A 20723-nucleotide genomic window follows, 5' to 3' on the forward strand; every position below is an offset into this window, starting at 1 on the left:
AGATCACTGCTCCGTGCTCTAGGCAAAGGGATCTTAATAGGGGGACGGGAAGGGAGAGACAGACATGACGAGCAGATGGCACCAAGTCTTTCAGAAACTGTCAGAGGCGGGGGGAGAGTTTCCTTACAAAACATATTCCCGAATTGAGAGAAATGTGGCTCCAGTCACTTAAAAACAAGACGCTAGGAAAAGATGAAAGACCTACTGCAAGACAAAGCTGTCAGAAGCACTCGTGTTTTGTTTCAAGAGAGGAATAAATGGTGTTTTTTAATAAAAAAAAACGCCAACATAGCCTCCTGCTTCTCCGTAACCGGCTCTGTTATTGCTATGATTAAAACAAAGAGTGTTTTTTGGTTTATTTCTGGCAGCGCTCGCCATCTCACAGCACATTTAGCGCACACGGAATTGATCGATACTGCTACAGACAGAAGACTAGACTATCCATTTACCAACCACAAGAAAACCTCCTGTTCAGCAAAATCCCCTACATTATAACACAGGAATCCTAAAAGGCATGGTTATACGGATCTCATTACTGCCTAACGCCGGTTACACTGCAAAGCTGAGCACTTGTCTGCTCGCCTTCCTCTGCACACCGTGCAAGAGCGCTGAAAAGCGTGTCTAAACCTCCGCAGAGGGCTGCAGACACCGAGTGCCAGCAGCAGGGCCAGCCCTGCCTTCTAAACACATACTAGATCCATCACACAGCTCCTATTTCGGCTTCATGGGAAACTGATGGAGCTTCCAGCAGAAGCGTTCCCAGTTCGCCAACCACTGGTTGCTACCACATTTTTCCTCCACAGAGGCGTGGGGAAGTCCTCCCACCCCGCTCGCTTCTCAGAGCTCAAGAGGCAGCGTTGGAAACCCAACTTTTATTGCTTTGTGAAGAGAAAAGTAGTAACTTTTGCACTATAAGGCAGTGACAAATTGGGTAGCAAAACACAAAAGAGTTGCAAGTTATTGTTTAGAAACCTAAAGTCTGCCTTTTCTGCCCAATTCTGTGCATCCCTCCCTACAGGCGCACACCCCCTCGTTGTCATTAAAGGACGAGATGATGCTTCCAGAGCAGCACCTCTTCTAAACTAATGAAGCATTAATGAAGGCTGCCATTCACCAGTGAATGGTGCGGAATAAGAGCTCTAATTGAAGTTAAGCGCATTTCAGCTGGGTTATTGTTTTTTAAAAAGCCACCCCGAAACACCAGTAACTGCGTTGCCAGACGACTGTAGGTGACAGTAGGTGTCCACGTTTGTTCCACACAACCGATCTGGAATCCAAGCGCTCGCTGCACGCGTTTAAAGTTCTCATGTTATGCATTTTTAAGAATAACGATGAGAACCGCTCCTGCTTTTGCAGGCGCTGCCGTCCCCAAACGTGCCACCTCAAAAAAAAAGAACATTCTCCCTCCTTCACACTAACCCACAAAGTTCCTTCAACCTTTCAAGTGCTTGTGATTAAAGCGACTAAATCAAAAGCATTCACTTACCTGAAGAACAAGAGATAAGAAAAACAGCGAACGCCAACTTAGTAGCAGCTCCCATTTTCCAATGCTGTTAAAACATTTAAGTGACTTTAAGCATCCAGTTTCCTCGGTCCTGCAAGCTGGAAAATCTCCCTTCTTGCTGAACCGCTATAAAGCAACCTACAGCAACATTTCTGCAGCAGATAATGTCCGTAAAACAGTAAAATCAGGTCTCTTTCAGACACTGAGCGTTCTCCCTCCGGCTCTTCCTAGCGAGAATCCGTGTTGAGGGATGGATCTATTTGGAACCGTGTTTCAAAACACACGTGTGATTTGGCTTCTGTACAAACGGTGGCAAAATTTAATTCATAAAAGTATGCTACGAATCCACTTTAAAAAAACGAGAGTCACCAGTGAAGCCGCTAGACAGGACGAAGTCTCTGAGCACACTCCAACTTTGCTTTTCCACACCGAGCTCCGAGAAGCATCCCTGGTGGATGGGAGTCCCTGGTGGGAGTCCTATCGCGATGTGTAACCACGATGTTTTCTTCCCGGCTCCCCTTAGACAAGGTGTAGTGTCTGGGAGAAAAGCAGCTCCATCTCAGTCTCAAACCTCAAAGCCCTTGGGGCGAAAATGGAAGGGGAGGGATGGGGAAGTTTTTCAGTTTCTTGATGAAAACTACCTTAAAAACAAAAAAAACCTAAGCCACACGTGGGCAACGCTTCGGTTTGCTTTAATAACGCTGAGGGATTTTGGCGTCTCCCAGCAGAGAAAAAGGGGTGAAACACCAGTTTGGTAGCAAAACAGACCGAAGAAAAGTGGCAAAAGCTCTGGTCCTGCGACCGTCAGCGGGAGATGCGCATCTCCCCTTCTCCTCCACGGTCTCTTCTCCCCCTTTTTCTCTCCGCTTCTCTTCTCCCCTTCTGGCACCACCGAATCCAAGCAAGATTTCCAATTCTTCTAAGAGCTTCTCACCCCCTTCCCCCCCTCCCCCCCCCCCCCCCCAAGAGGCTATATTTGGTATTTAAACACAGAAGAGCGAAAGAAAAGCAGCAGTATCCAACGCTGGGGAGGAGGGCGATAGATTCTGGGTGGCAAATCCTTCCTTTGCTCCTCTCGCCGTGCTTCCCAGGAAGAATTCCTCTCCTCTGGAAGGAGGGAGAGGGCGCGGTGCCTCCTCCTCCTCGCTCCTGCTGTGGATGCACGCTCAGCTGCTCCCGGGCACGGCTCTCCCCGATGTTTTTCGGATGCAGGCACCTCTTTCTTCAATCCTTTTTCTTCTTTTTTTTTCCCCCGTCTCGGGGTGAGGGACAGGCGGAGGGAGGGGCGGGAGGGCAGAGCCCGGCGGGGTTTTAAACCCTCGCAGCGCCCCTAACCCCGACCCCCGCGCAGTCCCGGCTGCGAGGGACCCGCTGCCCACCACGACCCTCTCGTCTCGTCTCCAGAGGAGGAGGAGGAGGAAGCAGGGCTGAGCCCAACTTTGTCCCTCCAGGAGCGCACTTTGAGCGTCGCCGAGGAGAAAAAGCCGAGCCGGGGGAGTTCCCACGAGCCGTCTCTAGAGTCTCCCGAGCCCAGCTGGCAGCTGCGAGCAGCCCTCCGTGCCCTGCTGCCGCCGCTGCTCCCCTGTGGTAATTTCATAGCTACCCATTCACTTGGGTGGCGTGGAGAACGGACCCAAGATGGCGGCGCCCGGCCGATTGTTTTTGTTTCCTCTCCTCCCCCCTCCCCCCCCCCCCACTCTCGCGCGGCGCGCGCCCCGCCCCGCCTGCTGGGCGGCCCCCTCGCCCAATCGCAACGCAGCGAGGCGGTGCGCTTAGCTCCGCCCACTCGGCCCACCCAATCAGGGGGAGGAGCTGCTGTGACGGACAGCGACATGGCCCAATAGGAATGCAGCAAAGTGTTTAGCCCCGCCTACCAGCTACACCTAGTCAGAGGGCGGGGGCCCCCGTGATTGACAGCCATCTCTACCCAATCAACGCCCAGAGAACTGGCACGGCTTAGCCCCGCCCACTCAGCGCACACTGACCAATCCGAGGGGGCGGAGTGCGCGCCGCCCGTGATGGACAGCAGCCTCATCCAATCAAAATCTAGAGAGGCGGTGCTCTTGGCCCCACCCCACCAGACCCACCCAATCAGGGGCGGTGAGTCCATAAGGAGGCGGGGCCCGGGATGAACAACCGCCTTTGTTTAATCAACGCCCAGCGAAGAGGCACGGCTTAAGCCCCGCCCACCCACCCCACACTGACCAATCCGCGGCGGCAGGGCGCGCGCGGCCGATGATTGACAGCCGCCCTCGCCCAATCACGGCCCGAACAAAGCGGCGGCTGGGCGCTGGCCCCGCCCCCTTTCCTACCCGCGCGCGCCCGCACGTGCCCGTCCGTCCTCGCCGCCCCGGGAGCGGCCGCGAGGGGCTCGGCGGGAGCAGCGCTGCCCCAGCACAGCCCCTGCCCGGGGTGCGGAGCGCTGGGAGGGCAAAACCCGCTGTGAAAACCGAGCCGAGACCCGGCGGGAGGCTGCGCCTCCATCCCAGTGGCGTCCAAGTGCGCTTCCTGCGTGGAATCGTTTGGTTGGGAAAGACCTTTGAGAGTCCGACCGTACCTGCCCGCCACTAAAACAGATCTGTGAAGGCCTCATGTGCCCCTGCGAGGATGGGGACTCCGCCACACCCCTGGGCAGCCTCTGCCACGGCCTGGGAGCCCTTCTGGTGAGAAATTTTTCCTGATGTCCAATCAGAACCTGTCCTGGTGCAACTTGAGGCCAATTCCTCTCATCCCATCACCTGTGACTTGGGAGAACAGACCAAACAAACCTCACTGCAACCTCCTTTCAGTCGTAGACAGCGATGAGGTCTCCTCTCCGCCTCCTTTTCTCCAGGCTAAACAGCCCCAGGGCCCTCAGCTGTCTCTCATAACCCTCGTTCTTCAGCCCCTTCATACAGTGCTCATGGCGGTGTGACCTGGACTCCTGGTGCGTAGGAAGCTGGACATGAGCCGGTGATGTGCGCTTGCAGCCCAGAATTATAGATTCATGGAATGGTTTGGGTCAGAAGGGACCTCCAAGCCCATCCAGTGCCACCCCTGCCATGGGCAGGGACACCTCCCACTGGATCAGGGGCTCCAAGCCCCATCCAACCTGGCCTGGAACCCCTCCAGGGATGGGGCAGCCCCCACTGCTCTGGGCACCCTGGGCCAGGGCCTCCCCACCTGAACAGCAAAACATTTCTCCCTCAGATCTCATCTCAAATCTCCCTTCTTTCAGCTCAAAACCGTTCCCTTCACCCCATCCCTGCTCTCCCTAAGAGCCCCGTGGTGTGTTTGTGCCGCTCCCCCTGTGGAACAGGGTGCTCTGTCCCTGAGGTGTCTGTGCTTCCTGCCACCCCCTGAATCTCAGCAAACTTCTGTTTCCTACCATTGTTTGTCCCGCGGTGCCGCAGCCCAGCGCCTTGCAGTACTCATTGTATTTGCAGTGAGATTGGCTTTAGAAGTTCCTGAGAGGGGCACAACACTTCGCTGTTTTATGTGTCCGTGCTCTGGGACGTGGGTATAAAGCAGCACACGCTCTCGCTTTGGAACAGAGAAGGGAGAGCGCGGGAAGGCTGAGTAATTTCCAGTGTACTCACCTTCTGGGTACATGTGTGTATTGGTGGTACTTTGTGAGACTCTAGATAAAACACTTTTGCACTAAAATATTCCTCTTAAGGACAGCAGTTCTGCTCCTTCATGAGTTGGGTGAGACTCGCTATGATTTCTTTTAAATGGATGCCATAAAATAGGTTACTTGTCTCTGAATGAAATGAAAGATGTCTCTTAGGTCTGGAGATCAATGTGGGGAAGCATAACGACCTTAATGCCAGCCTTTAATTTCTGTGGTTTTATAAAGTGCTGTGTTTGTATAAGCCAGAAGCACCCAGTTCCCTGAAAACCGGAGTGTTGCTCCCTAACCATAGCCATGCATCGAGTGATTTCAGGTACCTTCCTTTTCAGGCTGCTGGATCATAGAATCATAGAATAGTTTGTGTTGGAAGGGATGTTAAAGATCATTTAGTTCTAACCCCCCTGCCATGGGCAGGGACACCTCCCACTGGATCAGGCTGCCCAAGGCCCATCCAACCTGGTCTTGAACACCTCCAGGGATGGGGCAGCCACAGCTTCCCTGGGCAACCTGTTCTGGTGCCCCACCACTCTCATGGTGAAGAAATTCTTCCAAATGTCCAGTCTAAATCTGCCCCTCTCCAGTTTGTACCTGTTCCCCCATCCTATCACCACAAGCCTTTACGAATAGCCCCTCCCCAGCTTTCCTATAGCCCCTTCAGGTACTGGAAGATCGCTAGAAGGTCTCCTGTGAGCCTTCTCTTCTCCAGGCTGAACAACCCCAACTCTCTCAGCCTGTCCTCATAGGGAAGGTGCTCCAGCCCTCCGATCATCTTTTTGCCTCCTCTGGACCCATTCCAACAGCTCCAGATCCTTCTTATGTTGAGGATTCCAGAACTAGGCACAATAGTCCAGATGAGGTCTCACAAGAGAGGAGTAGAGAGGCAGAATCCCCTCCCTTCCTGCTGGCCACGCTCCTCTGGATGCAGCCCAGGACATGGTTGATTTCTGGGCTGTGAGCGCACACTCCAGCTGACATCGAGCTTCTCAGCGACCAACACCCCAAGCCCTTCTCTGCAGGGCTGTTCTCAATCGCATCATCCCCCATCATGTACTGAAAAGGGGGATTGCCCTGACCCGGGTGTAGGACCTTACATGATCAAAGTGTTTTTGGGTGATGTGAATACTAGGTGGTACTAGATTGGAAGGAATATTACGGGTAAGATTTCACGTGTATGGATGTGCAGCCAAGTTGAGGCGGACTAACAGTGCTAAGCTAATCTAAGCTGTGCCAGTTTGCTGATCAACAGAGGCGTTTGTGAACCAGACCTGGTGAGCCACCACTAGCACTTGGATTCAGACGTGAAAAAATGTAGATATTTCAGTCTATTTATGTTGAGGTGTCTGCTGGAGTTATTAGTTAGAATTCGGGCATTCTTGGTGTTTCTCTGCCGTGTTCAAACACTTACCAACACTAAATTCAACCGCTGACAATATTTTTGATCATTTCAAACACCCAAAACGCAAAACAAGATGTACGGGATTGCGCGCATCCAGAAGCATCAAGACATGTGGCAACACTTTTTATGCCATCTTTTATCCAAGTACTTCAGAATGATTTACAAGCATTAATTAGTGTAAGTATTACGACACTCCTACTTAATCTGTAGTTTTTAATATTCTTCAATAGCAGAATATTTAAACGTGACCTGTTCTGCAGGTTGTGTTTTCACTTGGCTCAGCTTCTTCAAAATGCTCGTCATGTTGCCACATGAGTAGGAAATTATAGCTAAAAATATTGCTATTGTACATGTGTGTGTGAATTCTATACTTCCCATTGGAGGTATTTAGCTTATTTTTTTATTTCTTTACTGCCAGAATGTAAACTATGGTCTATATTTGTATTTTACCAGTTATTTTAAATAAAATTGAGATAAATATCTCATCTATATACCACTGTTTGCGTGGATATTGTAGTAAGGAGGTGTCTCTTACTGAGACAGCCCATTATTCGTGAGCATGGGTGGTTTTTGCACTTGCAGGATCCCTTTTGCAGAGCAAAGCCTTCTGGCCATAAAGGAAACATTACAAACAGAGTAATGGTGTGGCGTTGGTCTTGGCAATCACATATTTATCAGGGTGATCGGTATCACGATTGAAGCCTATCTTTCTTTCTTTCTTTCCCTTCCCAGTTCTGAGGCCTGGTGGGACCATGGGAAATGGTGTATGGATTAGGATGACCATTGTAATTAGGATCAGGGAGCCCGCTCAGACCTCCAGAAACATCAGCCTGTTTCCAACTCCACTGGTGCAGACCTACCTAACATAGCACATGAAAAGAAACATGTAAGGAGAGGTGCAAATAAACTCATTTAGGGTATGCAAACAATAAAAACCTGTTTTGTTGCACGGATGCAGCACCTTAGTGTTGGTTATGTCATTATAAGCACAATATCAGTAGAACTATGGCTGCATTAGGGATTCGGTCCCATTTAATTACAATTTTAAAAACTAAATTGGTTTTGTGCAAATCTTTTGTAGACCTTAGCAGAAATTCCCTACCATTTTTGTGAGGCACTTGATGCAAAATGCTTTAAGGGCTTTGGGCTTTCTCTAGGCTGTTGCTTTTATTGCTAGTAAAACTATGAGTTTTATCCCAAACAGACATACTAAATGCCAAGACAGTTGCTGTCTCCTCTTTATGTTTAAATGTCTTTTTCTGTGCCTTTCTCGTGTGAATTTTGGGGGTGCTTCCCTTTTCTACCTTTTAGCTTTTCATTTCTGTTTTCCTTTCACCTTAAACTCCAGATCTTTTTTCCTCTTTTAAGATCGATCTGTCTGTGCATTTTTAATGAATCATTTGCTGTGATATACAAGCACAGAGGATATGGTGTCAGGTTCTTACACATCTGCAGAGAGATTCTGTGCACGAGTAGCAGCAGCAAGATGAAATGGATGTGATCTTAGTTTCGATCTTCTGTTCATGCGGGATGGGCCTTTGCCTAGAGGCAGCACAAATAACTTTCCTTCTAGGGAACAAGGAGAAGGATTAAAAACCGGTAATGTCTCATTTTTCTTTTCAGAGCACTAATAGGAACAGAAGATTTCAGCTGTGCCTTTGCGATCTCCACACTTACCACTGAATCAATACTGTTCACAAAGAAACAGCATTATAGGTAAGAAGCTCTTGTGCAAGACTCATTCATGGTGTCTATACAAGCATTTTTAAAAGATAAACTGGGAAACGTAGGGTTTACAATACAGGAGTAACACCAACAGATATAACCCTTGTCATTATCTCATTAATATTCCTTCATGGCCCAAGCAGTTCTCCTGTGGAAACTCTGAAGTAAGAGGAGACCATGTTCAGACACTGACATGCCATAACCAAACCAAAAATGAACCAAACAGCAAGAAATTAATCTTTTCCAGAGATCTCCTCCTTACCAGACCACCTTAGCTTTCCACACTGTGGGAAAACTGCAGATACCAGAGGACAGCCTAATTCCTAAAAAAAACCCCAAATGGATAAATGACTGCTTTAAAGCTATTTATAATTTCAGTTGAGTATCCATAAGTTATGTGAAACCTGGAATATTTAAAAAGAGTGTTAATATGAATTTTTGGGTTTAGTGCACTGGACAGATCAATAATATTACCACCAATTACTCATTATTTTGCAATTTCTACTCTATTCCAAAACTATTGTACTTTACAGTTACATGGATAACACAGCTTTAAAGTACGAGAAAATGTAGAATTAATCAACATTGTAAATGTTGATGAACTGAAAAGAAATCAAAATCTTGCTTTTTCTATGCTTTTGGATTGGGTCAATATATATGGCTATCAAAATGTCCTCCTTTTACTTGTAATCAAACATGATTTTACATGCAGTTGCTGAATCCAGCTGATATTCTCAAAGATGAAATAAACTACCCCTGATTTGGATCCAGGTATTTTGGTGTTTGGCTAAAGTGTGCTGTTTGTATTCATGTGAATGGTACTAATAACTACAAATGAGTAGGATTTGGTCTGCATCGTGTTATGTAAAGCCATTTCTGTAGCGAGTTTGTGTGACACATTGCTTTTTACTGTAACCACGCGGAGGCTGTAGACCCACGACAAGGCGAGTGTTTCCCTGCTTCAAGTTCGAACCAAACACATAGATGCACGTTTACATAAATTAACACTTACATACAATCTTCCATCAAGTAATTTTCATTAAAAGCTAGTTTATACTGATGATTGTTTTTAATTTTGTGATCTGCTGTCCAGACTTTTGTTTCCTTAAAATAGTTGTGCGGAAATTCAAAAATACCTAACCTATTTTCTTGGAGTGATGTTTCTTTCTAGTATTTGCACTGTCTTGTCAGAAAAGATCATCCAACTGAAGCTTCCTGTTCCTTTCCAACGCTACCTTGTCTCTTAGAGGCAGTCTGTTGTGTCACAGTTTTTTATGACCGTGGCATTTATCATGTATTATTTCATATATATTTCCTACCAAAAATAAATTGTCTCCATATTGTACTATAGTTCTCATTTATCCTATACAATCCTTTCTTTGAAGTGTCATGAAGAGTCCAAGATGAATTCTTAAACCCCTAATCTGTATTATGAAAACAAGGTTCTTCAGGTCTCTGTAGAGATTTGCCTTTTCAGAATATCGTAGAATGATGGAATGGTTTGGGTTGGAAGTGACCTCAAAGCCCATCCAGTTCCACCCCCGGCCATGGGCAGGGACACCTCGCACAGGACCAAGCTGTTCAAGGCGCCAGTACAGTGTGATTATTTATATACCCCTTTATAAACTAACTGTATGTTCATCACAGAAAGCAAAAAAACAACATAATGTTTTCACCATTACTTTTAATGCATTCTTAAAACGTGTGACAAATCTTTTCTTCCACTACAGTGTCAAATCTGTTAGATTTTCAAGAATACATCTTCCGCGCTTACTTATAAAGTCTTTATATGTGTATATATTGGTTGATAAAGAATTACACATTTTAGACTGACAATTTGTACTTAAAGAAGCATAAGAAGAGGAGAGTGAAGTGGCCAAGTAGGGAGAAATTGTCAGATATTTAGAGTATTACATTGTATGTGCTTTAGAATTATTGTGCTAATATGACTTGTGGTTCTTCTGAAAAGAGGAAAATACTTGAATAGATGTAATTACTTGTGATGTCATTCAAAATATATGAGAAATTTTATACCTAAAGAGTGTAATCAGGAGAGCTGGCTAATTTTCCAAGCTGTGATGTGTGGTTTAATTTCAGAGTTTAATAACAAATTGTATATATATATATATAATTTTTGTTAAACAGCATTAGAGGAGCAGAGTTCTTTAAGGTCCCTTCCAACCCAAACTATTCTATGATTCTCTGAATGTAGAATTAACCCTGACAAATAATGGTACATGGCAGAAGAAATTGTCTTACTTCTGGAGGTGGCAGTTACAGGCTAATAAAGCCTTCCTGCGAAGGAAAATGATTGGAATATGATTTGAGACCCACTTCCTTGAAGGAAACTTAGCTACTGATTCTCCTGCTGTCATCTGAAAACTGGACTCCAAGTAGCAAACAGTGACTACTAGAACTCCCGTAGTGATAGAGGAACGGGCTTACCTAATAAATACTGATATAGAGTAAAAATACAACGGGAAAGGGGAGCTTCCAGCGCTTCTGCTCTATTTGTTGTGGGTTGTATTTTTTGTAGCACAGTGAAATATTTCTAAGTGATGGATAGCTGAAAAATCTACTACATCAGCACCTGAGCAATGAGATGTGACAACGATAAAGGCAAGAGATGCTGTTGCCTCTCAGTGCTTCATCTTAACCTGCATCTTTGTCAGGCCCATGATAGTGTCTCACTTCTCTGATCTACCAAGTAAAAAGCACTGGATTTCACTAAAGGTAGTTTCGAGGAACTGTGGCAGGAATCCTGAGGAAGACAGAAGCGTGATCCTGAGACAGTGTCGCCTGATAGACCTGAACTCGTCTAAGCTTATGTCTTTTGTTTTCAGCCCATAATCAGTGATTTAGGGTTTTCATAATTTCTACGCAGAATTTAAGTAGCATTAAAATAATCCTGCCAACAGGAGCGCAGCCTGCAGACACCCCTTTGTTCCTGCTCACTGGTACAAAAGCATACTTCTCCCCAAATGCTGTAATTCCTGAGAATCTGGCATATTAAAGGTTTCCTTCTAAAGACCATGAAGGATTCCCAAATTTGGCCTATTTCAGCTTTAAAGAAGGATGAAGCAAGTTTATAGTCTTAGAAGTCTCTCAAGGAACACCTACCACCTGTCCATTTCTTTTTGTAGAGAAAAGAATCCAACTGTTACATTTCCTTCTGATGATTGTGCCTTTGGTAGGAAGGATGGGGTGAGCCTTTCCAAGGCCACTGGAAGTTCTGTAAGTTAAACCCTATAATCTTTCTTCTGCAGCCAGCAGGAGATCCCAGCCCACTGCATTTACATGTGCTTGGTTGTGTCCAGCTCACTGGAAAGCTAAAATCCTTCTCCAGCTTCTGCTGCTGAATAGTTTTGGGGTAAATTCATCTACAAATTATTTTATATAATTCAAATCTATAATTCAAATTCAAATTTATATAATTTAAATTCTGCCATTGAACAAATTTTTGAACAAAATATATTTTTTTAATAATATTTTAACGTCTGAGATGACAAAATTCCATTTACTCCCCGTAATGAGAAGTTCTTTCAGTTCAGGCTGTTTTGAAATGAATAAACGCTGGCCTTCTTCCCATGTAACTAGAAGTATTTTTATGTAGCAGCCTGCCTCTCTAATATAAAGACTCATTTTTTTGCCTTCAGATTCTTTAGTCAATAAAAGCACACTTGTAAGGCTGTTTCTTTAGTGGTGTATAGTGTATGCACTATGCTTTAGGAACACCAAGTAATTAACTTCCACTAAACTGCAGAGAGGAAAGTAGTTTTGTTTTATACAGACAGGTGGGGAAGCTGAAGTACACACAGAAGGATACTAGATTTTTTTTATACACACTTACCTCAAAACATTTGAATGATTCCACCGGAACACTCCCATTTTGAAGCTCTTAGTCACTTCTGATAATGAGTGTATTGGTGGTTTAGTCATTATTATGCATTTTTTGGCAGGACAATGAGGTTTTTAAAGGTGTGAAATGAAAGCGAGGCCTTTTTGGCTTAGGATTCATACCCAAGCAGGCATTGCCTCTGCCAGGAGACCATCATTCCTCTTTTTACCCCAAACACTGATGAACTAATTAATGGCATAACCAGTAGAGCTGGCACTGTAGTTTAGAGATCCTTCTTTCTGTGCTGTTTCCTAAATGACGTCTTTCTTCTCCAGACAAGTTTATTTAGTTATCACTATTATCACAGTCCATTTTTTTCCCAAAGTTCACGAGAGTTTTTCACTTCCAGTAAGGTGCTGCTTGAAGGCCACGGGCACAGCCCTGGAAAACCTCAGTTAGAGCCTGTCCTAGAGCCTGTCAGGATCTACCCTGAGAGAAAAGAAACAACCAGACAGTTGCCCAGCTATTTGGAAGCTGGAAGGTGAGCGCTAGTGTGTCTAGCATTTCAGTATCAAGGTGGATTAAGAGCATTAGGGAAGCTGAAAACAGCTCTCAGGAGAGACATTCCTATGGTTTTGACGGCTTGTCCCCATGGAACAGCTGCTTGATTGCAATTAGGGTTGAAATATCAGGTTGGTTTTTTTCTCCTAGAATGGTAAATAGCATTACCTAGGTTTACTTTGGTTATTAAGCATGGCCAAAGTTTGAATGATTAATTGATGCCGAGTGCTTCACATTTGAGAAAGCTCAGACAGCACTTCTTGCTGAGTTTAATGGCTATTGCCATGGAAGTTTGCAGGCACTGGCTAAGGCAAGGGAAAGGATTTTTTTCTTGTTTGGTTCATGTTTTTCCTTTTAACGATCTGTTACAACTAATAGTCCCAATCTATGTAGATTTACAAGTTTTATTGTCATTAACATATCAGGCAGTTCACTGAGTCACATCAACAGCTGTGCTGTTGGAGGGAAGGACTCGGATGTGGTTGGATATTCCATCTCTATGCGCTAGCACGGAAGAATTTCATAGAGCCCTATTGCCTTTTGGAGCACTGATGGGAGAAACCAAATTAGAATGTAAGAACAGACTCTCCTTCTCATTTTCCAAGTAAATAACATGGAAGCATTCAGTTAATCATAGTTTCTGAAGCAGGTTTAATGAAGTTAATACAACTGAACTGCAGTAACTTTGCTTGACTCGGTAGTGCTTTTCAGCTCAGCTTATAGGATGCTGTCAGTTGATCCTTTGCTGTGCTTCTTCACGAGTTCAGAATGGAAATTACCCACATATTTTCAGGAATTGCACTACATCATCCAGCAGGGATGGTTATGTAGGATAGCTGAAGAAAAACTCTTCTCGTGCACAAGATTTGCTTTCAGGAGTACTGACTGTAATGAAGACTTACTGTCAAATATTTATCAAACAAGCTTCAAAATATTGAAAGAACCTTTTTTTTCCTAAAACTATTCTTTTTAAATAATAGCATGCTGCCATCTTTAAGCCCTATTAGCTGATTCGCACCTGACAAAAGCTTAATGGGATATGCACAATATATGTGCGTGTTTGTGTATGTATGTTAGCAGGTGATTATTCTTCTCTATTATTGCTTTGCTTAAATTCTACTTAAGATTTGTACCAGGTGAAGATGAGCTTTTTTTTGGTGAAGATTTTTTATTTATTTAACTAGAATGCAATTACAACCTTTTTATCAGTAGTTTCTTAAAAATAGGTAGATAAAATGGAAATGCTACGTGAACCGGGTGGCAAATCACGCAGCACGAAGTAATTTTTTTATACAAGTTCTAACAGATAGCTCCTACTGCTTGGAAGAGGTAATGCTTTCGGTGTAAATGCTATGTCCATAGAACCAGGAAGATAAATTGTTCCGAGTGGACACCCTAGGATAAACTGATGCAGTGAGCTTGTGGTTCCAAGACAAAGCTTATGAATATAAACGTCTAGTCTAACATTTGTGAAATCATACAAAAAGAGCATTCAGATTGTTTGTGGTGAGCATTTAAATGACAATGAAGTAATAATGGGGAAATGAGAGTGTCCTTTCCATCTTGATTCTTCTGATATTTCTGCTGTTACTTCGGTTTCCCTTTTTGTTACCTTTGGAGCATTACTAGAAATTCTAAGCAGCGACTGAAAGGTTATAAGTGGCCATAGAATAGAGAAGGAGAGTCGTAGGCTACAGACAGTTTGGAAGAGGATCAAATGATGGCAGGACAGGTTGGGGTTGGAGGTGGGAAGAATGCACGATCTGTCATCAACTTTCTCAGTGAAGCTGCACTGTGAGATGTCCGGTAAGTACATTTATTGTGTTTTCATCAGCTGTACTGTAGTTTGATACGAGCGACTTGGGAATAAGGTTTTTGTCCTTGCTGTTGCATCAGTTACCTCAAAACTTATGTAGTTTTTAAGCTATTACAACAATTTCTAAGCTCTCCCCCGTTCGGCCCCTATGGAATGGCGAGGCCATTTATATGCTTTAACTATTCCTGTGTTCTGGAATGGCATTTGTGGATTATTAGCAGTGTTAGACTATAGCAGATCTTTAGTTACATTCATGCTGTACTTCCACAAACGCTTTAAGCCAGCGTAAGCCAAGAGATGCTGCCCTGCCCTGCCCTGCACAAATGTTCTTGCAGCTGCACACTTAATTGATTGGGGAACTGATTTGGGTTAAAACCAGCCCAGCAAACAAACCAGAACAAAACATTCAGTTTAAACCAGCTTCTGAACTCACGTAGTTCCTAGCCTCACAAATATTTACGTTGGCTTGAAGGTCTTCACCTTCCTGGTGTTAAGACCACAACAAGTGTGTGAAGAAAACCAGGACCTGCTTTTTTTTATTTTTTTTTTTGAAGCAAAGGCTGGTTTAAAGGGCTTGTGGAATTGCAGTTTAAATTGTGGCTCTTTTCTAAACAGCCAGACATTGTAAAGGAGGCTTAATGGCTGTCTTTTTTTATGCCCTGACTCCCAAGTTATGTCAGACACACCTTGGATAGAGCCCAGGGCGTGCCTTGGCCTAATTCTGTCTCTATCACCTCCTGAACTTCAAGTTGTTTCCTCTGTGATCCAAACCGTGTCTAACCAAACCGTGTTTCCACACCCACTGAAATATTTTCCTGCCCTCTAACAACCTCTCACAACAGATATTTTCTACATTAGGTAGTTACGTTTGTATTTATGCATCAAAACAACGGGAAAAATCTAAAGGACTTAGATGAATTGTGCTTGTCAGTGTTACAATCTGACAGTTTAAGTAGCTCATTCCTTTTCTCCAAAACTGTGTTAAGATAATTTATGCGTTTTGTAAGTGTTTTATCTTTGGATTACAAAGAATTACAGAGTTTCACTTGTCCCAAATTACATAGTAGAAAACGCATTCACGTCTCATTTATTACATTGTTGGACATCAGAAAAGAATTAGGGATCTTGGTTATTTGCATTAACTCCTTTCGTTAGGCTAGCAGGTCTTACGAAGTACTTACACGTACTTCTGTAGTGCTTGGAATTTCGGAGACAATTGCAGCTAGTTCAATAATAATTAAATGCCTTTTTTTTGAGAGAAATTTTCCTTAATTTAAGTAATCTTTTAGTACAATGCAAATACTAGTTATGTTATTTTTTCCTCAGCTTTCCACTATAAGCCTGCCAAATTTAATGCCTTATGTGCAAGAGTTATTCATATAAGTCCTGATTTGTACTTGCCTGCTTGGCACTTTTGTCTAATACATTGCAAGCCTGCACCACAGCTGCTGCCTCTCTCTAACCTCAGAAGCTTGAAGCAAAGGATGGAAAGAGGCCGTGATGCTGTGTGGCAGCCTGCTGTAGTTGTAGAAGGTGTCCCGTTGCTCAGCAGACCTCAACTGGAAGGGCTGCTCTTCCCAGTTGCGTCTCCTTGGAGGTCGTGTCGGGTGCCTTGACCAGCTTAGACCTTGCTTTCCTGGAAACAGACAGCGGTCCTTCATGGATGTTGTATGGACATGGCCAAGGAAGAGCTGCATGACACCACTGACTGGGAGTTTTGTTTGTGAGTCCTCCTGAACGTCTGGTTGAAGAGCGATGCGTTATCCCGAGTCGCGTGCGGTAAAGCACGTCAGCTCTGGGAATACAGAGCTACTAGACAATCATCGATTACTTCAGTGAATATTGAGGAATTAAGTCCGACACTCTGCAAAGCGACGTTCAGAAAGGTAGCTTCTCGTATGAAGTTTAGAAGACTTGGAAAAGACAAAGGACTAATTATAGAGGTCAGCTGCTGGTTCTGTTCAAGCTGGAAGTTTCCTCCTCAAAAGTAACTAGGACACTGCTTTATAAAAATAGTCTCACAAAATTCCATGGTGGAATGGGTGTCAGTAAGCTCTTAACATGTGCCTTAGGTTATTGCTGTTTGCGTGTCAGTCAGCAATTTATTTCTAATTTCACCTTATCTTTGAACAACCAAATAATTTTTGACAGTTTCTTAAATGTTCTTCCATTATAAAGTAATAGAAGATGAACAGTGCTGGAAAGATTTTAATCTTGAAAATATCTGAAAGGAAATTTTCTGAAGCTGGATGAATTTCCAATTTGTTCTGATTATTCAATAGTTTTGGCTTTTCTTTCACTGAGAATTTGCAACCTAATAGTTGCTTTGAATTATAAAAGCTAAAAAAAAAATATCATTGACCATTTTACATGTGCAATTGCTTAAAAATTTAAAAAAAGGAGAAAAAGGGAGAAATTAAGGGTTTATCTAAAACTACCTGGAAGGCTGCTACTGAAAAAGCATTTCAGCAGATTTTGAGATAATAAATATTAATATTTTAACTTTTTCTTTCTTAGCCTTCATCTCTGTAACTTTCTCTAGGTTCTCCTCCACATTATAACGTATATAACATCTTTATTAGTATAACAGGGATCTTTAAATAAGAGGAGGGTAAAACCATTGGCCATTTCAGCTGAATACTTAAATCACAGTTTAAACTGAAGCTCCATAATCTACATAATTTTTAATAACCCTCTTAAATACAAAATGGAATATTTCACGTCAAAATAGTTGAATTAATGTCCCTGCGAGGTCAGCAGTTCTCAAAAGGGAGGAGTGTGTCCCACTCCTGATGATACAGGGATGAAACCTGTTGTTCTGGACCTGCCGGCCGAGGTACCGTGAATGTGGCAGCATTGCCTCCTCTTGAATACAGAGATCAGCAGAGATAAAAACATCATTATTCCACTCTATTCAGCACTCGTCAGAGCACACTTGGAGTATTGTGTCCAGTTGTGGTCCCCACTATACAAAGAAGATGCGGCAGGCTAGAGAGGGCCCAGAGAGGGGCCACTAAGATGGTCAGAGGATTAGGAAAGAAACCTTCTGTACAACGTGAGGCCGTGAGAACCTGGTTTGTTCAGCCTTGAGAGGAGAAAGCCTACGAGAGACCTTATTACCACATACCAGTACATAACGAGTGTCTACCAAGAGGATGGCGACTCCCTTTTTATGAGGAGTCACATGGAAAAGACAAGGAGTAATGGGTATAAGTTGCTCCTGGGGAGATTCCAATTGAATTCCAGAAGATTTTTCTCCATGAGAACAGTTAAACATCGAAATAATCTCCCCGTGGAAGTGGTGGATTCCTCTACACTGGACACATCTAAGGCTCAGCTTGACAGGGTTTCTGGTCCATCTCATTTAAACTATTACCTGAAAAGATTGAACCAGATGATCCCTGAGGTCCCTTCCAGGCGGGCATTCTATGATTCCATGATAATAGTGCTTCTTTGACTTTAGGGCTGAGAGGAATCTTCTTGTGTTGAGTTACCTGATGGTATTTAGTTTGCTAGGTGTGAAAAACTGGAGGAGCAGAGTAGAATCCCAACAGAGTACTGGGCTGAGGAGAAATCATTAGAATGAGTAAGGATTTACTTCTTGCAACATCATATATGAAAACCCCCAACCATATATGAAACCTAATTTCAGTTCTTTTCTAGTGTAAAAACATTCAGTAGTATGAAAATTCAACCAGCTCCACGTTTGAATCCCTTTAATGCATAAGGAATGATTATTATCTCAAACAAAAGATAAAGTAAAGGTGGAGTGGTTTTATTTTGCGTCATGTGAGTATGTAGTATGATGTAGTTCTTAATGATCGGAATCTAATATGAAGCTGCATTGGAGGTCTATAAATAGCAGTTTGGAAAAAAAATAATGTACGTCTCTCATCTGTGCAGACGACTTGGTGGTTAGTTTTTAAGTAGCATTCAAGTGGTGTTTGGAAGCTACAGATGAAATTAAATGCCAATTTTGGTTTTTAATGCCATATAGATATTTCTGTGATGTACAGGTGACCTGTCACAGGTTGGTCTCTCTCTCTGCTGTGTTGTGATCCAGAGCTATAGGTTTCTGCACAGTTTTTCTGTGCTATGAATGCTTTTCTGTGTCTGTCACTCACCAGCGTACCTCTCTCAGTGGTGCGTCATGAGTTACTGTTGATCTGCTTTGCTTTCCCAGCATCTTTTATTATGGTTTTCGCAGAGTTGGCATTTAATCTTTGTAGATGCTTAGGAATTAATGTCTCATAATGATCTGAAGTTTGCTACTTGGAAGTCAGAATTTTTAAACAGGAGACTTGGCAATAGATGTGCCGTAGCTGCGCTTAACAGTTTAATTAATGCTGTGTTATGTATGCACATCCTTTTAGCATATACTATTTGGAAACATTGCTTGATATAGAGAAAGAAAAAAGCGTGCACGCTCCGTTAGCGATGCTGGTTGTGTCTGTGAACTCTGTACATTTGTAATGTTAAATTTGCCCAAGTTAATGTGTTGAAAAGTAACAAGTTACTTAAGTTAGTTAAATATCTCTTTCTGGAGGAAAATTACCATAATGGTTACTTTTACTCAAATGCAATTACTGTCATTGTAACGATCAATCATATTTTCTTGTGGAGGGAACTTTACCTAGTTCTGAATGCATTAAAGTGTAAGATTGCTCTGGTTGGTGTTAAAATGAGCTGCAAAGGCAATATATTTTGGGGGAGAATCAAGTGGAAGTTCGAGTCGTATGGTTGCCTTTAAGATTATTCAGAAATAGAATTTAACTTCTTAAATGAAATTGAGCGCAGTGACACGTAAAACACCAAGTGAAGCATTATAAACTCTGGAAAGCTTTAAAAATAATTGAATTTTTTGCTGCCTCTGAGCTTGATTAAGCCATAAGCAAGAAGTTCCCTTACGTATTTACCACTTGGCTGACAACCTCTGAGGGTCTGCACGGCAATCTGGGTTTGTCTGCTGTGGCATCCGCCCGCTTTTCTTCTTTGTAGCATCTTCTCTCACTCTTATTAAACCTGCCACTTGCACTCCTCATTTTCCTAACGTTTCTTTTCCTTCCCGATCATGTCTTTCTAGTGTCTTTGTTCTCCCAACTCCTGTGAAAAACTCCCAAGGGGATAAAATCTTCAGAAAAAAGTAGGAGCAAGAGAAAGACCCTGTGAATTTTCTAGGAGATCGATGCCCAAATTCGTCTCTGAGAGGCTCAGATTTATCAGAAGTGGAAAGGGTGCCTTTGGGAATGCTGAGTTGCTTTGATTTGCTTGTAGCGCTGCTGGTGGCTGCTTCTTACTCTGTGACTTCTTATTTCTCTCTGAGGTGTATGAGGACTGTTGGGAAGAGAGAATGATTCCAATAACCATCTCTACATATTTATTACTGTACCCTTTGCCTCGCAGGACTCATTTCCAAAGACAAGAGAATGACTTTTTACAGCATGTGGCCGTGATGCTGAATGTGAGGTAGTAGCACCTCTACCAATCTTTAACCATAAAGAGGTGATGCCATAATGGTATTTGGTACTCACGTCTTTCATGGTATTAGGATAAAGGAACTGTATTACAGCCTTACTTTGATAATTGTACATTTCTGTTTGGTTTTAGAGCAAAAGATGTCATTGTTTTATTGGTAGGTCAGGCATTGAGATTTTGAAACCAATTTTTGTATTTTTTCTATTTTTTTAGGTATTATGTTTTTATACTTGTGCATAAACAATTACACAGCACAATTGTTTGTGTGATATAAATTAGTTTATGTTATATAATACATTTTAGGGTAGAGAAATGAGTTTGTACAATACTCAAAGATATTTTCCTGACTATCTCTTTCCTCCCACTATCTCTTTTCCTTCTATCTATCTATCTATCTATCTATCTATCTATCTATCTATCTATCTATCTATCTATCTCTCCTGTCTGTGAAGAAGATGTGTACTTAGGTTCTCATAGATGATAAATAATTTCAGTGCTCAGCTTGAGATGTCCTATGAAGAACTGAATTTTTTTTCAGGCAGTATTGATCACTGCCACGTGGAAATACGATTCAAGATACACTTGTAACTTGAGGCGCGATTAATAATCTCTTTAAAGTTTTCAGCTGCCCTGTTACAAATTCAGTAGATTTGTTCTAACATAGTGGACTTAAAAAGTATTTTTATAATTTAATTTTCTTCTTCTTTCTTTATATAGATGCAAAAATAGCATCTTCATTGAAGAACAGCTGCTAAGACATGCACCATAAGTGTTTTCACACTTTGGGATTCATGT

The 20723-nt window shown here is 43.0% G+C and overlaps 1 protein-coding gene and 1 long non-coding RNA gene across 3 annotated transcripts in view; one reads left to right on the forward strand and one right to left on the reverse strand.

Moving 5' to 3' along the window:
- The window catches only part of ACVR2A (activin A receptor type 2A), a 65972-nt gene extending 64012 nt beyond the window's left edge, over positions 1–1960 (reverse strand). For both annotated transcript variants that reach the window (XM_054070349.1, XM_009558927.2), the window contains exon 1: positions 1487–1960. In XM_054070349.1, the coding sequence (XP_053926324.1) occupies positions 1487–1541 (55 nt within the window). In that variant the 5' untranslated portion in view covers positions 1542–1960. The remainder of the gene's footprint in view (positions 1–1486) is intronic.
- A 1860-nt stretch (positions 1961–3820) lies between these two features.
- LOC128852512 (uncharacterized) overlaps positions 3821–20723 on the forward strand; it is a 34174-nt gene continuing 17271 nt past the window's right edge. The window contains exons 1-2 of the long non-coding RNA XR_008450386.1: positions 3821–4167; positions 8137–8229. This is a non-coding gene — a long non-coding RNA (uncharacterized LOC128852512). The remainder of the gene's footprint in view (positions 4168–8136; positions 8230–20723) is intronic.

This window comes from Cuculus canorus, chromosome 6 (genome assembly GCF_017976375.1).
Source record: "Cuculus canorus isolate bCucCan1 chromosome 6, bCucCan1.pri, whole genome shotgun sequence".
In the NCBI taxonomy this organism is placed as follows: domain Eukaryota; kingdom Metazoa; phylum Chordata; class Aves; order Cuculiformes; family Cuculidae; genus Cuculus; species Cuculus canorus.